This window comes from Panicum virgatum, chromosome 1N (genome assembly GCF_016808335.1).
Source record: "Panicum virgatum strain AP13 chromosome 1N, P.virgatum_v5, whole genome shotgun sequence".
Classification (NCBI taxonomy): Eukaryota; Viridiplantae; Streptophyta; class Magnoliopsida; order Poales; family Poaceae; genus Panicum; species Panicum virgatum.
In genome coordinates this window covers 41,637,328-41,656,522 of record NC_053145.1, presented here as the reverse complement: position 1 = coordinate 41,656,522, position 19,195 = coordinate 41,637,328, and the positions used below count along the sequence as shown (strand labels likewise).

General features: G+C 46.6%; 1 protein-coding gene and 1 pseudogene across 1 annotated transcript; one reads left to right on the top strand and one right to left on the bottom strand.

Annotated features, from left to right (window-relative positions):
* Window positions 1-203: 203 nt before the first annotated feature.
* On the bottom strand, window positions 204-5,310 carry LOC120655868 (annotated as a pseudogene).
* A 9,048-nt stretch (window positions 5,311-14,358) lies between these two features.
* Window positions 14,359-15,967, top strand: LOC120655867. Its single transcript, XM_039933844.1, has 2 exons — window positions 14,359-15,238; window positions 15,317-15,967. The coding sequence occupies exons 1-2, from the start codon at window positions 15,026-15,028 to the stop codon at window positions 15,557-15,559; spliced, it is 456 nt and encodes a 151-aa protein (XP_039789778.1). The 5' UTR covers window positions 14,359-15,025; the 3' UTR covers window positions 15,560-15,967.
* Window positions 15,968-19,195: the final 3,228 nt, after the last annotated feature.

Here is a 19,195-nt window from a genome sequence, read left to right as displayed (position 1 = left end):
GCATCCGGTCATTCTAAATGTATATATAGCAAATTATTTTCAAATATTGTGTCTTGGAACATATCTTTTTGCAATATGACTATTATTGTAAGATGTTCATAATGGAGATTGGCTCCTTCAAGGTGTAAAAGGCCTTTGTTAGAATCATAAAAACCATATGATATAGTAGCAAAAACAATTTTTTTAAAAAATTACAGTAGATCTTGATTTGTGCGTAAAAATGTCAGCAATCTATTTATGAAATAGGCTTCTCAATTAGAACTTCTAATCACAGTTTACTGCTGAAAAACAATATTAAGCATTACAGAGGATATATGGGGTGCTTGCTGGCATACATGTGTGTTTTATAGCTATTTAGTACCCAGGGTGCTAAATAGCGTGATCCTGTATACATACATACATATATATACGTAGGATGAGATGGAGATACTCCTCATCTCATCCATGGCGGCCGCCACCGTTGCAGTACTTGAGGATATCAGTCACGTTGATGGGCTCGATCTTAACCCATCCACGTGAAACAGCCATCACCAACATCGTGATCACTGCGAGGAGCACGATGAGGTTGGAGCTGATGGGCTCGATCTTAACCCAACCACGTGAAAGGGCCGTCGCTACCGTCGTGATCACCCCAAGGGGCACGACGAGGTTGGGGCTGGCGATCAGCTCCAACACCTCCAGCCAAACGGGACGACAATTGCTGTCGCGAGCCGCCTCCCTGCAGTGAATCTCTTCCACCTTGTGGCGGAAGGCATCGTAGCCGCACCTGCAGCCGCACCCTGGAGGACAAGCGGACTCCCCCTGCTGAATATGATTGTCCTTGGTCAGAGTGGAAAACGGTTGACTTAGTAGGTCATTAACTAAGAGCACTTAGCTAAGTGTTCAAATCTTTATACCGTGCACATTGCTGCGAGGGCACTGTGGCGCGCAAAAGTAGCTCGCTATGCAATCAAACGTGAGGCATGGCCGTCGGACTCACCTGAGCCATAACGGCCTCTGCAGGAGCAGTCATGTAAACATGATTGTCATCCTCCCTCCACTCAATCTCCAATGATCCACCAGGCACATCAACTATACATTTCTGCATCACCCAAAAAAAAAGAGAGTATATAACACAGGTTGTGGTAACTATGAAAGTGAAATTGCCGAACAAAAAATAAGGATACTGACACGCTCAGCTCGGCCCTCAAGAACAGCGGCAACAACAACCGCGCCAGCACCAGTACCACAAGCAAGAGTTGCTCCTACATTTAAAATCATAGGTTAGCTTTGCATATCCACTACAAGTGATAAATGTATGAATATAAAACAGATCACTGAAACTTAGAAATACATTAGAGCTAGTAGCATTATGAAATTACAATGTGGTACTGATGAAACATACACAACATCAGTAGAATTCAAACATATATACATGGGAAAAATATTCTAACTCCCAGGTAAACAGCATATGCTACAGATCAGGAGCTTAAGGGAAGATCAATTATACCAGCACCACGCTCCCAAACTCGCATTTTAAGGTGTGCGCCTCTACAAACTCTGCAAAAAGAATGTTACTTAAACATAATTCAAATGCAAGGGTGTATGCATAGAACACATGGTAATACAAGAAATGAGAAGTTACCTGTGTTGGTGCGAGCAGGAAACATCTCATGGTGCTCAAATTTAGGGCCAATTTCACTAAGTTTTAAATCATCAACCTGCAAGACCTGTTGGACTCCAGCCAAGACAAGAATCTATAGTTATGTGGCAGCTTGGTTAAGCTATTGAAATTACAATTCTTAAAAGTACAGTTGAACCTTCACATGTGGCCTAATTCACAAACAATCAGGGACTTAGGGTTGCTAGTTGCGGGGGTCAGATCTAACATTAACAAAATAGCAGAACCCTATTGAAGCATCTTAACATGGATGTATCCATCATAGAAACAGTCACCTTATTTTCCAAGTAAAAACAACATATCTTGTAGATCAGGGCAATGAAAAAAAACTTGACCTGCGGGGGGGTTTCAGGGCAACGAACAAAAGGATCACGGAGACTAGTGCTTTCAGTAGCTGGCAAGTTCCAATTCCGCAAGTTTAATGTACAAAATATAATGACGTATGTTGAGCCAATGACTCAAGAAACATGAAACTCACATTGGGTGCTAAGAAAGACAGTTTGTACAGAGGTTTTAAAAAGATTAAATTGTTTCAATAGGGAAAACTATCTCACAGATTGATTCGCAAAACGCATGGATTCAATATGGTAATCAATAATAAAATTATCTGTTTTGACAAGAAAGCGGTTTGACACGAACGGAATATGAATTTACAAGTTGATTACCTTCAACTCCTTCGAACCAAATGTGACACAGTGAGGATTACCCATGTTAACACACGTTACATGCCATGTTGAACCCTCAACTTCTAATTCAGCTTGGACAACAGCTTTGTTCCTGGTAGCTGGCAGTTTTGTGGGGATCTCTGGTCCAGAAAGGATGGGCTCACCCATATCAACCTTTACCTGAAAAATAAAAGTGTGCCAAATTATGTGAAATATAAATCGGACTTGGAGAGTGACACGTTGGAGTCATGCTCAACAAGAATGAGTGCATCAATCGTTTGAACTTGAAAAACAGAAGTAAATAGAAAGCTAAGACACTTGAGACTATTAAAGCCAAGAAAGCCCAAGATAATGGACTTCAATAGCTTAAAGATGTCCAGTAAAAAAGCAAGGTCCTGAAAATATATAAGATTGAAACCAAAAGCAGGAATTCCTCTTTTAAGTACTTTTAAGTAGGGTCATGTGGTTTATTGTACATTTGTACTGAATTTAGTTTTAGTTTGCTGGAATGAAGTTAGGAGATCTCTTTTGGCTAGAGATCAGCAATTTAGTTTTAGCTTGCTGCATTTAAGTTAGATGACCTTTTTTGGCTACCGGTTGATGCGCAAGACCTTTATCGCTTACAACATTTCTTACAGTGTCACACCTGTAATGCACATGTTCTTTGATGGATTTCCTGAGTTTTGGTCGCCAATTTGGCTGCTACGAAAAGTGGAGCTTGCTACATGGTTAAAACTAGTGCTCTTTGACTGAAACAGCCCATTTATCTAGTTCTTCAATTGCAGTGCCATAATATTTTATATTGATAAGTGATAACACACTGAGAAGTGTATGCAAAATGCAATAGGTTTTAAATATCCAAAAATCGGTCGCAGATCAGGTAATGGACCTTAGCAGGCAGCTAGAGACTGTTAAGGTATAAGAGTCAAGAAGTCAAGGGTAGTCTAGTCTTTTCCTATTCTAGGGTTTGGGTGCTCTCTTGTACTCTATATATTGCCCTTTAGGCCTAACTCAATACATCAAGTCCTCTATTCATAACAGAGACTAAGGAGAGACTACCTTTGCTCTTGCACAACCAAGGTTCAGTAACATATGTAGATATGAAATGGTTAAAAGAACTAGAAAAACATTTACCTGCCCATCATTTTGTATTTCAGGGATGATGAGTCCAGCGGCAGTATGAATCTTGGAGCTGAAACATTAAAGAAAACTATAATTAGGGATAAACAACAAAGAACACATTTCGCGTCATCATATGTGTAGTACTTTTGTTAGCTATATTTATATTAGACTAAGGCTCAGCTAAAAATTAAGAAATTTAGATTAACACAAGACATTACTTATTTATTTTTTGTGTATTTCTGTTATAATGTGATTAAATCCACAGGTGGAATTTGCATTTAATTACATCACAACAATGCTGCAATCTCCATGCGTGAATGGTTTTACCTATTTGTTCCCTGCAGATTTTCAAGCTCGGCTATAAACCGAGTAAAGCAATGGAGACCATTACCACACATCTGAAAGCATAAGAAATAAGGGATCAACAGATATTGTATGAAAACAATTCAGCACTAACAAGGTCCATTAAACAATTTTCCGATTGTCCACAGAATTGACATTTGAAAGAAGACAAAGGATTCTTTAGTCCATTTGACAGTTGGTCGAGTGAGAAGGTAAAGGAAAAGGCAGCCAAAAGTCATAATTGATTAAAAACACAACCCCAGTCCATGCTAGGGAGTGAGACATGTAGCATAATTTTGGTAGGTCTGCAAAACAGTGGATAGAGTATAGGTACATTAGGTAACTATTTCTGCAATATACTCTAATCATAGACTAAATTAGTAGAGTTCCCAGACACTAGTTAGGTGCACTGTAGGACCCAAGCAAACAAAGTTTTATCAAGTCTAAATTTGCCTGTGCCTAGCATTTCAACAAACTGAAGAAACTTACAGCTACACATCTACATTTTTCCTTGTGCAGCCAAAGCTCACAAGAACAAGACTGAGAAATATCTTCACCCATTTTACAGTAGAGACTGGTAATACTCGGCCGGCATTGTGCTCTAAGCTTAGCTCAACTTATCTGCGCAGAAGAATCACTAGGAATAACAGTGACCACGACACTGAAGTGAAACATTTGTTACCACGCATTCAGCATCAGGATGAAACGGGGCACACACATACACGCACCTCCGGCTCGCTGCCATCAGAGTTGAACATCCTCATGGTGTAGCCAGCGCCATTGACCCGCGGCATGACGAAGATGACGCCGTCCGCCCCGATGCAGTAGTTCCGGTCGCACAAAATGGCCGCCTGCTTCGGCGTCAACTTGGGCACCGACGAATCCCTGTTGTCCACCTAAAATGCACACAATAATCAGCAGGCAAACCAGAAAAACCTAGCGATTTCACAGAATCCGAGAAAGCAGAGATTGCCCCCGAATTCGTAGTAGAAGGTAGGTTACCCCCCCCCCCCACACACACACACACAACCCAGATAAGCGCGCATCGCGGTGCGGAAGCCGAAGGAAGCAGAGAAGCGAAGCGCACCATGATGAAGTCGTTGCCAGGGCCCTGGTATTTGACGAAGTGGAGGCGCTCGAGGGACGAGGCGGCGGGAGAGGACCGGGGGGTGGAGACGGCCGAGACGACGACGCGGCGACGGGAGGGGGCCGTACGGGGCGAGAGGCTGATGCCGGGAGGGGGCGGCGAAGGCGGTGGCAGCGGTGGCGGCGGCGGCGGCGGCGGCGGCGGCGGGAGGGGCGGAGACGGCCATCGAGACGCCCCGGCGATGGGCGGGGGCCGCACGGAGCGGGAGGCAGATGCCGCGAGCGCGGGAGGGGGCGGTGAGGTCGGCGACGGAGAAGGAGGTGGCGGCGAAGGCGGCGTGCGAGGTGGTGGCGGTGGCGGTGTGGGAGGTGGTGGCGGCGGCGTCGGGCGACATGGCCACGGCCACGGGAGCGAGAGGAGTTGGAAACTGGAATGGAGCGGGACCCCCTGACAATGTCCATTTACAAGGCGACTTTTCAATCAATGTGGACCGTTTGATCAAAGATCAATGGCCAGGGTCTACTGCTATAGTACCCGCGCAATGTCCACAGTGGAGTAATGACCGGTTCATTACAGTACTGTGGAACCTCGCTTATTTTATTGTGGTTCCGAGGTCCGGGTGGTGTACGCGTAGAGGTGGTAACGGGGCACCGCCGTAATCGTCTCTTCACAGCTCGGACGAAGTTCCCGTGCAACCGTGCAGTGCACGGCTATAATCGTCTCTTCACAGCTCGGACGAAGTTCCCGTGCAACCGTGCAGTGCAGTGACACGGGAACCTCACGCTCACAGCTCAACAAGATTTTTAAATTTTTTAGTTTAAAATTATATAAAATTGAATTAATTGCATAAGTACCATCGTTTTCACCTCTTGTTGCACGTTTGCCCCTCTTTTTTGAACTTTGTATGTTTGCCCCCGTTTTTTTAATCCTAACATATGGTATACCCCTGTTCTGTAAAGTGTAGCTAACGGTGTTAACAGAGAGTTGAAAGGACAAAATACCCCTAACGTGGATGACATGCTGGATTTGCATATTTGCCCTTATTTTCGAAATGTACAAGAAAGTGGGTATGTCACGACCACATTTAAACATAATATTTTGTCACGACCACATTTAAGCATAATATTTTGTCACAGAATTAGCATTTGGGACCCATTAAATTTCATATCCGGCTCACGTCTAAGCCATAAGTAACCTATAACATATGGCGTGAGTACATGTCCTTTGGCACTACAAATAGTGTGAGTACATGTCCAGATCACATAAGCACCCCAAAACAAGACAAAACATGCCCAGATCACATTTTTTAGCACTCCAAAATATTGGGCTCGGCGCAGCCAAGGCCACATTTAAGCACGAAAATGTCATTTCTAAGCGTTGAAGTATGCAGCAAGCCTTGAAACACCTCTTCCTCTTTCTCTTCCTCTTCCTCTACTTGTTGCTGTTGGTGGTGTTTCCCCTTCAATGTGACATGTACTAGCGCTTCAAAACATTGGAGTAAAAATATATCAATAACTATTGCAATCATCATGCATACGAAATCTGTACAATTTAGAAGTAATTAGGGTACACATGCATCACTTACTTAGATGATTCATTAGTTGATGACCTTGTAGCTCTACCTCTACCTCTACCTCTCCCTCACCCCGTACCCCGTGATGATGATGCAAGTGTAGAACTAGGATCATTGCTTCCCTCTAATGCATTGCCAGAAGACAAGCGGCTCTTCTTCTGTCCAGCAGTAAGGCCTCCTTGGCACTTCTTGGCTGTATGGCCTAGTTCATGGCATTCTGGGCACCTCTTTTGCTTTGTGCTGCCCGATTCATCTGATGCCTTGATCCTAGATTTCCTCGGTCTCACAGGCTTTCTTCTCAATATTGGCTTCTTGATTTTATAATCTAGATTAACACGTGGCCAAAATTACTTTGATGTCATTGGATTGAACACACCAGAATAGGCCTTTTTAAACTTGTCAATAGAGAAATAATCATGAACATAGTCATCCATGTGCACCTCTCTACTAAGTTTTGCAATGAATACTAAAGCATGTCTGCAGGGTTTTCCACTAACTTGCCAAGCCCTGCAGCTGCATGTTTTCAACTCCAAGTTGACTGCATACCTGAAAAGTGCTCCTGATTTGGTAGGTGCACTTACTTCAGCAGTGCCCTGTCCACACCTTAATATCTCACAATCCTTGATAGCTTTGCTTTGAGTTGTAAGAGCATTAGTAATAGATGTGATTATTTTTCCCTCCATTGACTTTGCAATCTTACTTCTCAGTTCAAACTTGGCTATGATCATTCGTCTTATAGTATCAAGCATCTCCACAATCTGCAAGTCTTTCACTTCTTTGACCCAATTGTTGAAAGATTCAGAGAGGTTGTTATTGATGTAGTCAGCCTTGCAATGATCAGAAAATTTGCTTCTACTCCATAAGTAGGGATGGTTCTCATCTAAGTATGCAATGGCATCAGGGCACTTCTCTTGTATCCTAGCCATGTGCCAGTTAAACTTTTCAATGGTGTAACTCTTGGCTGCTGGCCACATATTATAATTGAACAACTCCCCATAGTAGAACTTCTTAAAATTCTACCACAAATGCCTCATACATTCTCTATGCTCCACACCTGGATATACATCATCCACAGCCCCCTCAATTCCTTTGCCTGCATCTGTGCTGATAACCAGACCTGTTAGTGAACCAATAGCAATCTTCAACTACTGGATGAACCATGTCCAACTCTCCTTTGACTCAGTCTCAATCACTCCATAAGCAACATGAAATAACCAATTATGTCCATCTATTACAACAGCAGCCGCCAATTGGCCTCTTGACCTCCCTGTCAAGTGGGTGGCATCTATTGCAATGTAGGGCCTGCATCCTTACAAAAAACCATCAATGCAAGGCTTAAGCGCCACAAAAAATCTCCTAAAACACACATCTCCTTGATGCTCTTCTGTGTCCAACTCAACAACACTTCCTGGCACTGATTTGAGTAGTTCAGCTCTATATGTGGGCAGCAGGTCATAACTGTCATTCCACTTTCCATGTATCATGTCAAGTGCCTTCTCTTTGCCCCTGAAAACCCTGTGATATGGAATCTCCATTGAATACCTCTTCTTCAATGTAGCGTGTAACTCCTTTGGTCCCTTTGTTGGATCGTCCTTCAACCAATCAACCACCCTTTCAGCTACCCAATTATGTGTGGCCATTGTATCCCCACAGTTATTAACTGAACCACACTTGTGAGTTGGCCCATTCTTCTTAACCTGCAGCAAAATAAAGGATCTCTATGTAAATATATACAAGATAAAATAGAGCAACTTTATGTGATGCAAGTATTTCATATTCTAGTGTTAGTGTACCGTACAACCAATGTATTTTTTCTTGCTGATAGATGCAAAAAAATGTCCAGTCGCAGCCCTTATCTGCGCTCACGCACTTGGCTCGAAAACGCTATTTTTCTTTCTTCACAGTGTGAAAAGCATAATCATTTAATATTGTATGCTGGGTTAATGCTGATTTGCACTGTTTCACATCAGGAAATACCACACCAATATCAACACATGGATCATCAACATCATAAGCAAACGCAGAAATATCATCCTCATCAAATATTTCGACATTAGGTTCATACTCAGGATCAGAGAAATCAGAGTTAGAAGATGCAGCCATGTCAGAATCATAGCTACTGTCACTTAGTGCAGTAAGTGATTCAGTGTCAGAGTAGTTGCCCTCCTCATCAACTCCAACTGGCTCTTCATCATCATGCGCATGTTTTCTCTTGCGTTTCTTGCCTTTCCTAGTGGGGTTATAATTTGTGGCTCTCTCATATGTGTTTGTGGCTATCTTAGTCATGGGCTCTCTCACATCTTGAATGGGCTGTGTTGGAGCAACAGAAATATCCAAAATAGCAGGTGGAGTATTAGGAGATTGAACTACTTTGTTTCTCACTACAGGGTGGCACCTACGTTTTGTGGGTAAGAACTGTATTGGCCCCTGAAAGTCATCGATCTGGGCATCAATGTGCAGAACCCTTCTCTCTTGGTTGAGTTCAAACCACTGTAACAGTTGTTCATCACTTGTAATCTCGATAGATGCATCTTCCAGTGACCGCCAAAAAGAAATGCACTGCTTTGAACCCCACACAAAGTGTTCACCTACGAAATCTACTAACTGAAGAAAGCTATAGTTATGTCTATCAACAATTGCAGTCAATGATTCCCTCCTTTTATATGTCTTTGGTCCACCATCAGGCAAGCTCCAATGTGACCGGATGTTAACAACAAGTTTTAATTCACTGTTATTCAACCTACAAATCACAGCATTCAATTTATAGTTACCCATCTAATTACCATCCTTTCAGTTAGCCACCAATTTACAATACACAGATTGAGTTTGGGGGAGAAATTACCAATCTTGTCGAGCATTGGATTCCATGGTCGTCATGTCGCCGTGCTGCTAGGCCCGCAACATCCCCGTGTTGCTAGGCGAGAGGAGCCCCCGTGCTACGCGCCCTACGCTGGTCCGCCTGTGAGGCGAGCTACAGCCCCACGCTGCTTCGCCCAGCGCCGCGAGGGGAGGGGACCTGCGCCGCCCTCCCCCTGCCGTCCCACGCTGCTCCGCCCAGCGCCGCGAGGGGACCCGCGCCAGCCTCCCCCTGCTGCAGCCCAACGCCCAGCTCCGCCCCACAAGGGGAACTGCGCGTGCGCTCCCCCTGCCGCCCCACACTGCTCCGCCCAGCGCCGGCAACGAAGGGATCCGCACGTGCCCTCCCCCTTCCGTCATCCTCCTGCTACTGGCCTGCCTCCCGCCGCTGCCAGGGAGAGATCGACAGAGGCCGCCGCCACCAGGGAGGGGTCGAGAGAGGGGATAGGGATGAGGACACGAGAGAGGGGTGCTGCTGTTCAGATAAGACAAGGGCAATACGGTCATTGCATACTATTTTCTCTCTTTCAATTTTATTTTTCGTCCAAACAAACAGTCTCCTCTTACGGCGTCTAGAAACGAGGGCAGACAGACGATTCAGATTCAAAAAATGAGGGGCAAATATGCAAAGTCTAAAAAAGAGGGGTAATGGTGCAGTAAGAGGTGAAAACGAGGGCACTTATGCAATTGACCCTATAAAATTAGAGCCGGGCCTTTTTAGGGTCCGGCCCTTAGATTTTCTAGTTCAAAATGTTGGGCCCTTTACCACCCCTATGGACGCGGGCCTCTCGCGGTATGCAGGTGAGGCCCGCTCTGCCCGGGCCTGCTGTCAGCGAGGTCCTGCCTAATCCACGTTGACGTGGCCACGTCGGATGGTCAAAGAGTTTGGGAGCCAAGAGTTTGGGAGCGATGGTCTCGGGAGTCAAGAAAGGTTCCCAGAGGACCCATTTAACGTAAAATCTAGTGCAGCGGGGGTAGGGATGAAAACGGGCAGGAAACCTCTCAACCATTTCCATTTCTGTTTTTTTATTACAGGAAACGGGAGCGGAATAGCCGGGTATGGAAACGGAAACGAGATATAACGTTTACGGAACCGGAATGCATTATTATTCAATCACCATTCACTTTGCATGAATATCACCCTAGACACTCCTTTACATAAACTATTTTTTAAAATATATGATCAATGTTTCTTGTTTCCTATGATTAAACCGTGAAGTACATGTATTGATGTTGTGAAACATGAGAGGATATATGGTGTGCCTATTATTCTTTTTCCGGATTTTATAAATACGGAACTAATACGGAATTATCCAGGCTAAAAGCGGGATCCCGCAAATACGGGCGGGATACACCCCTTCCCGCTTTCCGTCCCATTTCCGTATTTTTCCGTAAATAAAAAACATGCGGGATAAATATAGAAATACAGACGGGACTGGACTGAAAATTTTCGGTCCATTTTTATCCTTATAGCGGGGTACCGGTAGCCCTACCCTACCCAAGCGGAAGGGCATCCTTCCGCTAATTCTGGCGTACTCCCAGCACATCCACTATCGCCGGGCCCGTGCACCCGCTCCAACCACCGCGCTTGCGCACCTGTAGAGGGAAATGCAGGGAGCAGAGAAAGGGCGGCGCCGGACGGAGGAGTGCGATGAGGAAGGGCAGCGCCGACGAGAGGAGCTTGCTACGGCCCTGCACGGTGGGGAAAAAATAGGTTGGACGAGGAGCACGACGAAGAAGGGCGCGTCGGCGGGAGAAGCTCGGCAGGGGCTCTTCACGGCCCGAATTTGGGGAAAAAGGAAGGCCGCAGAGCTCCGCGCCGATCACGGGAGTGGAAGGTGCATGGTCGTCGGCCCATAGAGAGAGAAAGAGAGAGGAGGCTCGGAGCCGCACGGCGCGCTCGGATCCGGCTGCCGCCAGAGCTCGACGTGCCTGGATCTGACCGGATCGTGGCCGCGGACAGCCGGCGTGGTGAGGGAGGAAGGAGGGAGATGGGCCGGCGCCACCGGATCTGGTGAGGGAGGAGGGGCTCCACCCGCCGCTGTCGAGAGAGGCGTGGCGGCTCCTCACCACCCGCCACCTTGTTGTAGTTCGTCCTCTTCCCCTCCTCCTCCTCCTCCGCCGCCACGGCCCTTGACGGCCGCTGCGGCGGGGGCTTGGCCATCGTGCGCCACTTCTCGGACGACGCGACCGCCGAGCAGCTCGTGGATGGCAGGGCTGGAACGCCACGGGCCCATGAGAGAGAGCACGGCGGGGCCGGACCGCCGCCGCCCCACCCACCGCCCGTGCAAGCCTCCGCCGCCACTCGCCGCTGGAGAAGGTGTGCAGCGACGAGGGAGGCCGGAGGAGCGCCGCCTTAGGGGGGAGAGAGAGAGAGGGGGGTGATGGGGTGGGTGGGGTTAAAAAATTTGGTAGTGTATGACATGTGGGTCCCGCGTGCTAGTAGTTGGTACAGAGAATGAGATATAGAGTATGATAGGTGCGGAAGAACTGGGTATAGAGGAGATAATATTGATGATCAGAACGAAATATTTCTTTTAGGAATGAATTTAAAGTACCATAAGTGCGAATAGCCTTACCAGGAAAGCAGGGACGTTTTGTATGCAAACATGTCCATCACTTGTATATACTAGTATTCATGCGTGTGACACACGTGCAACTGTACAATACCAGTATCAAAAGTCTATTCAGGTTACAAATTATACCGAAAAAACAATACGCTATAATTGAAGTCATGTACCTCCCTGTGACAATTTTTATATGAGATTTATATTAGATAAAATAGTACATGCATGGTACAAAGCTTATTCAAAATAGCACATTTGTATTATGGTATGAAGCCTATGAGGTGATTTTAGACAAGTACGGTGTGTTTCAATTAAGTAGGGAAAACATGTATTAGTTTCATCAATACGAAAACACACATACGTGTGATACACGCAGGCCGGTGTTCGTACTCCGGTGATTGTGGCTGATGTGCGTCCTGGACCTGCTAGTTTATCATGGCATCAACAAAAGTAAGCAAGCTAGGGCACTAACGTGAATAGAAAAATAGTTAGCTGTCAAGAGCAAATTAGAGACATTGGATTGAATCACACCAGACTTGGTGCATTGAACCATATCAGATGGAAGAAGCTGATTACTGTATTTATTGTTTTCAGTTTGTATTCACATTGCTTTTCGGTGTGCCTCGTCCTTCTGCTCCTCAGTCATACTGGCCCGCCTCTGCCTCTCTTTTATCCTCTTTTTCTCCAGACGTTCTAAAAAAGTAGGAAATTAGCCTATGATCGTTATGGAGAAGAACACGAAGACTTAGCTATACCTGCGGCAACATCATCTGTGATGTCCCCAATGGTCTTTGCACGGTTCCTGCTACGCTTTTTCACTGAGGATGAGGGTTGATCCATCAAGCACACAGAATCAATCCTAAATACTAAACCAACGAAACATTTTAGTGTATATGAATATGGAAAAAAAACACAACAAAATTTACGGACAGATGTAAAATGTAGCCTGATCAAACTAAAATGTTGGATGATGACATGTACATGTACGATTGTTTTAGTTGTAGATGAGCTAACTATCTCTAGCTTACTCTTGCCTCGTGCGGTCAATAAGTTTTTATCCTTGCTTCATCATTGTTATTTGAACTAAGTTGTTCAAATGGGTCACACGGTAGGTGACCCATGAGAGGGATAGAAATAAGGGGGATAGTTTTTCTCTTTTACTGTTCTTGACTTGCTCTCTGAGCGCCTAATAATACTTTGACCGCAAACTGCTTTCGAACATACCAGCAGGCGGAGCTAGCTGGTTCTGGATCATCATTGTGTTGTGTCAATGTACGCACGTTCCTCGCTCGTAGCGTCGTCGCGTTCAAGCCGGCGCTGGCAACGCGAGCTCCGCGAGCAGCAAGCCCCGCTGGACTCTCTGTTCGATGGCAGAAGTCCTTGCTGCAGGTCGCGTCCTTCCCTTGCAGCAGCTCCGCCGGCCGGGTTCTTCCCGAGCACCAGCGTCCTGCATCCTCCCCGAGCACCGGCGTCCGCGGTCTTCCCGACGAGCACCGGCAACGGCGAGCCGCGTCCTTCCTGAGCACCGCATCCGCGGTCTTCCCGAGCACCGGCTGCCGCGTTCCTACTGAGCACGGGCGGCCGTGTCCTCTAGGAGCACCGGCGTCCGCGTCCTCTTGAGTACATGGTGTAGCCCCCCGAGTCCTGGGAGCAGTGGTGCACTCCTGCCAGGGCTCTCGTCGGTCGGGACACCTCCGATTGGTGAGATTGTCAGGGTCCTGTAGTGGGTGCGCGCGAGTGCACCCACCGGGTGTAGCCCCCGAGTCTCTACGGAAATGTTATTATTCTCGCAGAGGCTTAATCATTTTCTGTGACCACGCGTTTTGGTCTCTTTTGCAAGTTCGAGCCCCCGAGCCTTTGCGCGTTGCAAAGATCTGACCAAGGGTCCGTTTTATCTCACTATCGTTCTCCTCGGGGAGCACGGAGGGGTCAAGCCTCACCATGCTTCCTTCGATGGTTCGAGTCATGAGGCTCAGCGAGCTGCTAACGGGTTAGCTTGAGTGAAAACCCAGGGTCCCTCCGTGGGACCCAAACTGGGATCGGCTGGCGATTTTATACTCTTGACGGCCGACCCATATAGTTCTCAGGTTCGTCCAACCGACTCTGAGGGCTAGTTGCCTCCCTTTCGTGAGGAAACCATGGATGCACTGTATCGAGACTCAAGTGCGGGTAGGGAAGCCCTTTGCGCTTTGCGCTTTGCCCGCTAATGTACTGGCTGCTAGCGTGCCCATCACTGATTATGGCTTAGGGTGGCCTTGAGTCCTACGCCGGACCGGCCTTCGAACTCGTAGACCCTTGTTGGGCTGCGGGACTGGACCCCGCAGCCCAACTTATCTGTGTCGGTTCAGATTCATTGTGCGGCTCGAGGCGAGGGCTGATGGTTCACGCCTTTTGAGGGTGCGCCAGTTAGACGGGATGGCCACTACAAGAGGAACGGAGGCAGTTCGGCTCCCATCCCGTCAGCATTAAATATAGGTGTCGCCGAGCCTACCCTCCTTCCTTGCAAGCGATCATTCCCTCGTCCTCTTCGTTGCGCCTGCGCTCCCTTTGCTTTTGCTGCGAAGAGGGCGTCAGTTAGAGAGAGATTACCCTTCCTTTCGCCGTCGCCATCGCCGTCGGTCACGTAGCCATGGCTTCCACCTCCGCACACCCTGATCCGCGCGCTCTGGAGTGGTGGGGCCGTTCCACCATCTCCGTCACCCGCCTGCAAGGGCTCGTCAGCACGGGCCTCCTCCCGGCAAGGGCCGAAGAGGCAGAGTGGCTATGCCGGCGGGGTATGTCGTCTCGTTTTCTCGTTTCCACGAGGGCGGGTTCGGCGTCCCTGCTCATCGCTTCCTCCCCGGACTTCTCCACTTCTACGGCATCGCCCTCCATCACCTGAATCCCAGTCGAACAAGGGGGTGGCACTCGAATTGGTTCTACTTGAGGAATGTCGCCGCCCCTTGCCTGCCATCACAGCGCCTCCCTGAGGTTGATTTCAAGCTGATCGAAGTCGCCCTGACTCCTGGTCCTGGAGCAAGTGGGGCGTGCCGTCCAAGGATCAAAAGAAGATCAACGACCATCTCATCGCGATCACGCTTCTTCGGGGGCAGGGACTGACTGCGGCCGGCGTCATTGGCGGCTACCACTCAAGGAGGATCGTGCCATTGATATATGGCGCATAATTTTCCTCTGCACAAGATGGGAGCCTGTGTACCTCTTCGGGGTACGGTACTGGTCGAGGAAGCGCTCCCCGACTCTGAGATCCTCCAGCGTATTCGGGAGGCGCTAGAGCCAATAAAGGATGATGCGGGTGCCGCGATCCTGTACGAGTATCCTATCACAGGATGCCCAAGGATACGACCGGAGTTTGGCTTCCTCACCTTTGTAAGTGCTATGCATTCTTTCTTCCATCTAACTCATTCACCTCTGCTTTTCCTTTCTCTTACTTGCTCACGGCAACAGCCGGAACGGCTTGTGCTCCGGGAACACCACGTCCCGCTGCCGAAGAGCGATGCCGCGAGAGCAGCCAATCACGCTCGGAACGAGGAGCTGCGTGCGGCGGCCGGAGAGAGGAAGAGGAAGGGAGCTCGGAAAGCCACCACTCGGCATCACGGGGAGAAGGTGGAGGAGAGCAACGAGGACGACGACGACGACGAGGAGGAGATCCTGCCGGGCAGGAGGCGTCTCACGGGCGGAGTGGGATGACCTAATACATGGGTCCGATGCGGGAGATTTTCCTCTCGCGGAGCCGACCGTCGGAGGCGAGGGGGGGATCCAACCCCCTAGGCGGAAGAGCAGGTACCTGAGGTTCCCGTGGGTCCTCGGTCAATGGAGGAGCAAACGCCTCTTTTTTAGAGAAAGGATCATTACCCGGCCTCGCACATTCAAAGGTGAATGGCTGCAGCCTCATGATACAAAGTTCAGGAAACAAAGCCCACAGGCTCCAAGCGCCACAAATGGCAACTGTTAATAGTTCACAATGGAAAGACAGTAAGAAGCCTGAGAAGTAAGGTCCTACTCAACAGAACAACGACAAAACAGAGACTAGTACTGAATCCTATTTCTGTAGTTCTATCCTGCTTTGCTGAAAATCTCCATCACACAAGCTTCTAATCTTTGGGAGTTCTTGTTCAAAGAAGTCTTCTCTTCCTCTTTAGACAATTTTTCCCAGTTTCTTGTCCAGTACGTCCCCTGAAGATTACCTGCAAATAAGAGTTAGGCATTTTTCTCTCAAAAATTATTTCATTCCTACTCAACCACAATGTCCAGCAAAGGCCAGTAATGCCAACCAAGATCTGGTTTCTAAAGGAATGATGAAAACTCTTAATCCATGTGTCCAGCATGTGGGTAAAATTAGAAGGGGGGTTTACATTGAAGGCCACAAGTACAACAAACCAAATGAATTTCGCCATATGGCAATCAAAAAATAGGTGTTGTATAGTCTCATTAGAGTTACAAAAGCAGCACTTAGCACTCCCCTTCCACTTTCTTTTAATCAAATTATCTTTGGTTAATGTAACCCTTTCTTTAGAAACCATATAAAGATCTTAATTTTTAATGGGACATTTATTTTCCAAGACCTACATAAAGATGGTGTTGCTTCTTTAGTCATGATGTTTGTATACACATTTTTATTTGGTACCCAACAAAAGGTATCTCTCTCATTGGTTAAAGTTACATTTGTCGCTTTACTCACAAGTTGCAGCCAACGCGTAAGCCTACTACCTACCAAAGTCCTTCTAAAAGAGACATTGAGAGGAATCGATCTAAGGGCAGTCCCAATACAGACTCCACTTATAGAGTCTAAGCCTCAAAGACTCCATCATAAGAAACTATACTTCCCAATGCAAAGTGTGTTACTTTGATTTTTATGGCCCACTTGTCTCTCTCACATTCATTCTTGATTTGCGTGAAGACTTGGAGTCTAAATAAGACTTGGAGTCTTGATTTCTCTCCCTCTCTCTTTTATAAATATACTGCCACATCAGCAAAACACAATAAATAGGAGACTTAGACTCCATGGTAGAGTCTGGGTTGGGACTGCCCTAAGCAAGGAACTCCTCCTCCAAGGTCTTGTCCCCCACCCAACGGTCCTTCCAAAATCTAGCTTGGTCCCCGCTGGAAACTTTGAAACTTCCCATTGACAAGAAGAGATCCTTTACCTCCATGAGGCCTGACCAAAATTGAGAATCACCATTCTTCTTGGGAACTTGTGACAGGGATTTATTTCCCAAATATTTTCTTCTTAACAACCTTTGCCAAGTGCCATCCTCGTTTAGTAACTTAAACAGCAATTTGCTCAAAAGGCACACATTTTGCACCTCAAGGTTGATTACTCCCAACCCCCCCCCCCCCACACACACACACTCTTTGGCCTATTCAGCATACTCCACTTTATTAATCTATACTTCTTATGTTCGTCACAATGCCAAAAAAATCGGGATCTGTAATAGTCCAGCTTCTTAAGAACTCCTTTAGGAATTCGGAAGAATGACATCATGAACATTGGTAAACTTGACAAGACCGAATCTAGTAACACCAACCTCCCCCCTATAAATAGGAGTTTGCCCTTCCAGCTACCAAGTTTCTTCTGAACCCTTTCTTCCACATGACGCCAATCCTTATTAGAAATTCTATGTGTGCTCATTGGGATCCCAAGATACGTAAAAGGAAACGATCCTTCTTTACAACAAAATAATTGTACACACTCCTGAGCTCTATCTTTTGCATTTCCAAAACAAAAAAACACACTTTTATGGAAATTGATCTTCAAACCAGACAGCTTTTCAAACGCACCAAGTATTAACTTCAAATTTCCTGCCTGTTCTAAATCACTTTCCATAAAAAGTATTGTGTCATCCGCGTACTGTAGGATGGAAAGACCACCATCTACAAGATGAGGTACTAGTCCTCCGAATTGCTCTCCCTCTGTGGCTCTTGTAATTAAGGTCGAAAGCATATCACCTACAATGTAAAAAGAATGGGAGATAAAGGATCCCCTTGTCTCAACCCTTTCTTAGTTTGAAAGAAGTGACCTATCTCATCGTTAATTTGGACCCCCACACTACCTCCTGTTGTAATACCCTCTATCCATTGGCACCACTTTTGCGAGAAACCCTTCATTCTCAATGCTTGCTGTAAAAAGTTCCAATTCACTTTATCATATGCTTTTTCAAAGTTTAGCTTCAAAATGATGCCATCATGTTTCCTTCTTTTTAATTCATATATAGTCTCATGAAGGATTACTACTCCCTAAAAGATATATCTTCCTGACATGAACGCCCTTTGAGTCGGTTTGATTATGTTGTTTATCATCAAATTTAACCTATTGGCCAACACCTTTGTAAAAATTTTGAAACTGACATTTAACATGCAAATCGGCCTATATTGTTGGATCATTGTTGCTTCCTTCAGCTTTGGAAGTAAGAAAATAATCCCAAAGTTAAGGCTAAAGATAGGTAAATTGCCCTGGTGAAAGTCTTTAAACATGGCCATTATGTCATCTTCTATAAGACTCCAAAACACCTAGTAGAATTCCGCTGGGAAACCGTCTGGACCCGGTGCCTTATTGTGTTTCATTTGAAAAATGGCCTCCCTTACTTCCTTTTTAGTGAAATCCGCCGCTAAGTATTCATTCTCTTGGTCTGTCACTTGAGGAATGTCCTCAATTCTCGACTCATCCATTGAGAAATTATTTGTCTTGGATGGTCCAAATAAGCCTTTATAATAATTTGTTATATAACGTTTAAGGTTTTCCTCCCCTTCAATTACTCCTTCCTCCTGCTCCAAGCGAAAGATTCTAGTCCTTCTCCTCTTACCATTTGCTACAGCTTGTAAATACTTAGTATTTCTATCACCCTGTAGCATTTTTGTAGTTTTTGCTCTTTGAAACCATTTGATCTCTTCCTCTCTAAGAAGGTGAGCCAAACGATCTTTCACATTTTGTTTTAAATCAATTTCTTGCTGCATGAGAAGCATGCTTTCTGCCTTCTTTTCAAGCTCATCCGCCTTCTTTAGGAGAAGCTCCTTTTCTTTTTTGTATTCACTATTTAAATTCTTGGACCAACCTCGCAAGAATTGTCTGAGTCTTCTAATTTTATTTTGCCAATTCTGTAAAGAGTTAGACCCCCATGGAACCCCTGCCGGTGGAGGTGCAGGCGCCCGAGGCCTCCGCGGCTGGCTCCGTCCCTGCGGCAGGCACATCTTCTCCTCCCGACCCTGCGCCAATGCCCAACCAGCCCCGCATCGCCGAGGGCACGGACGGGGCCTCTGGTCAGACAGTATCAGGCGCCACACCTCCCACCAAGTCAGCCTTTGAGGGAGGGGCGCGGCGCACCTCCG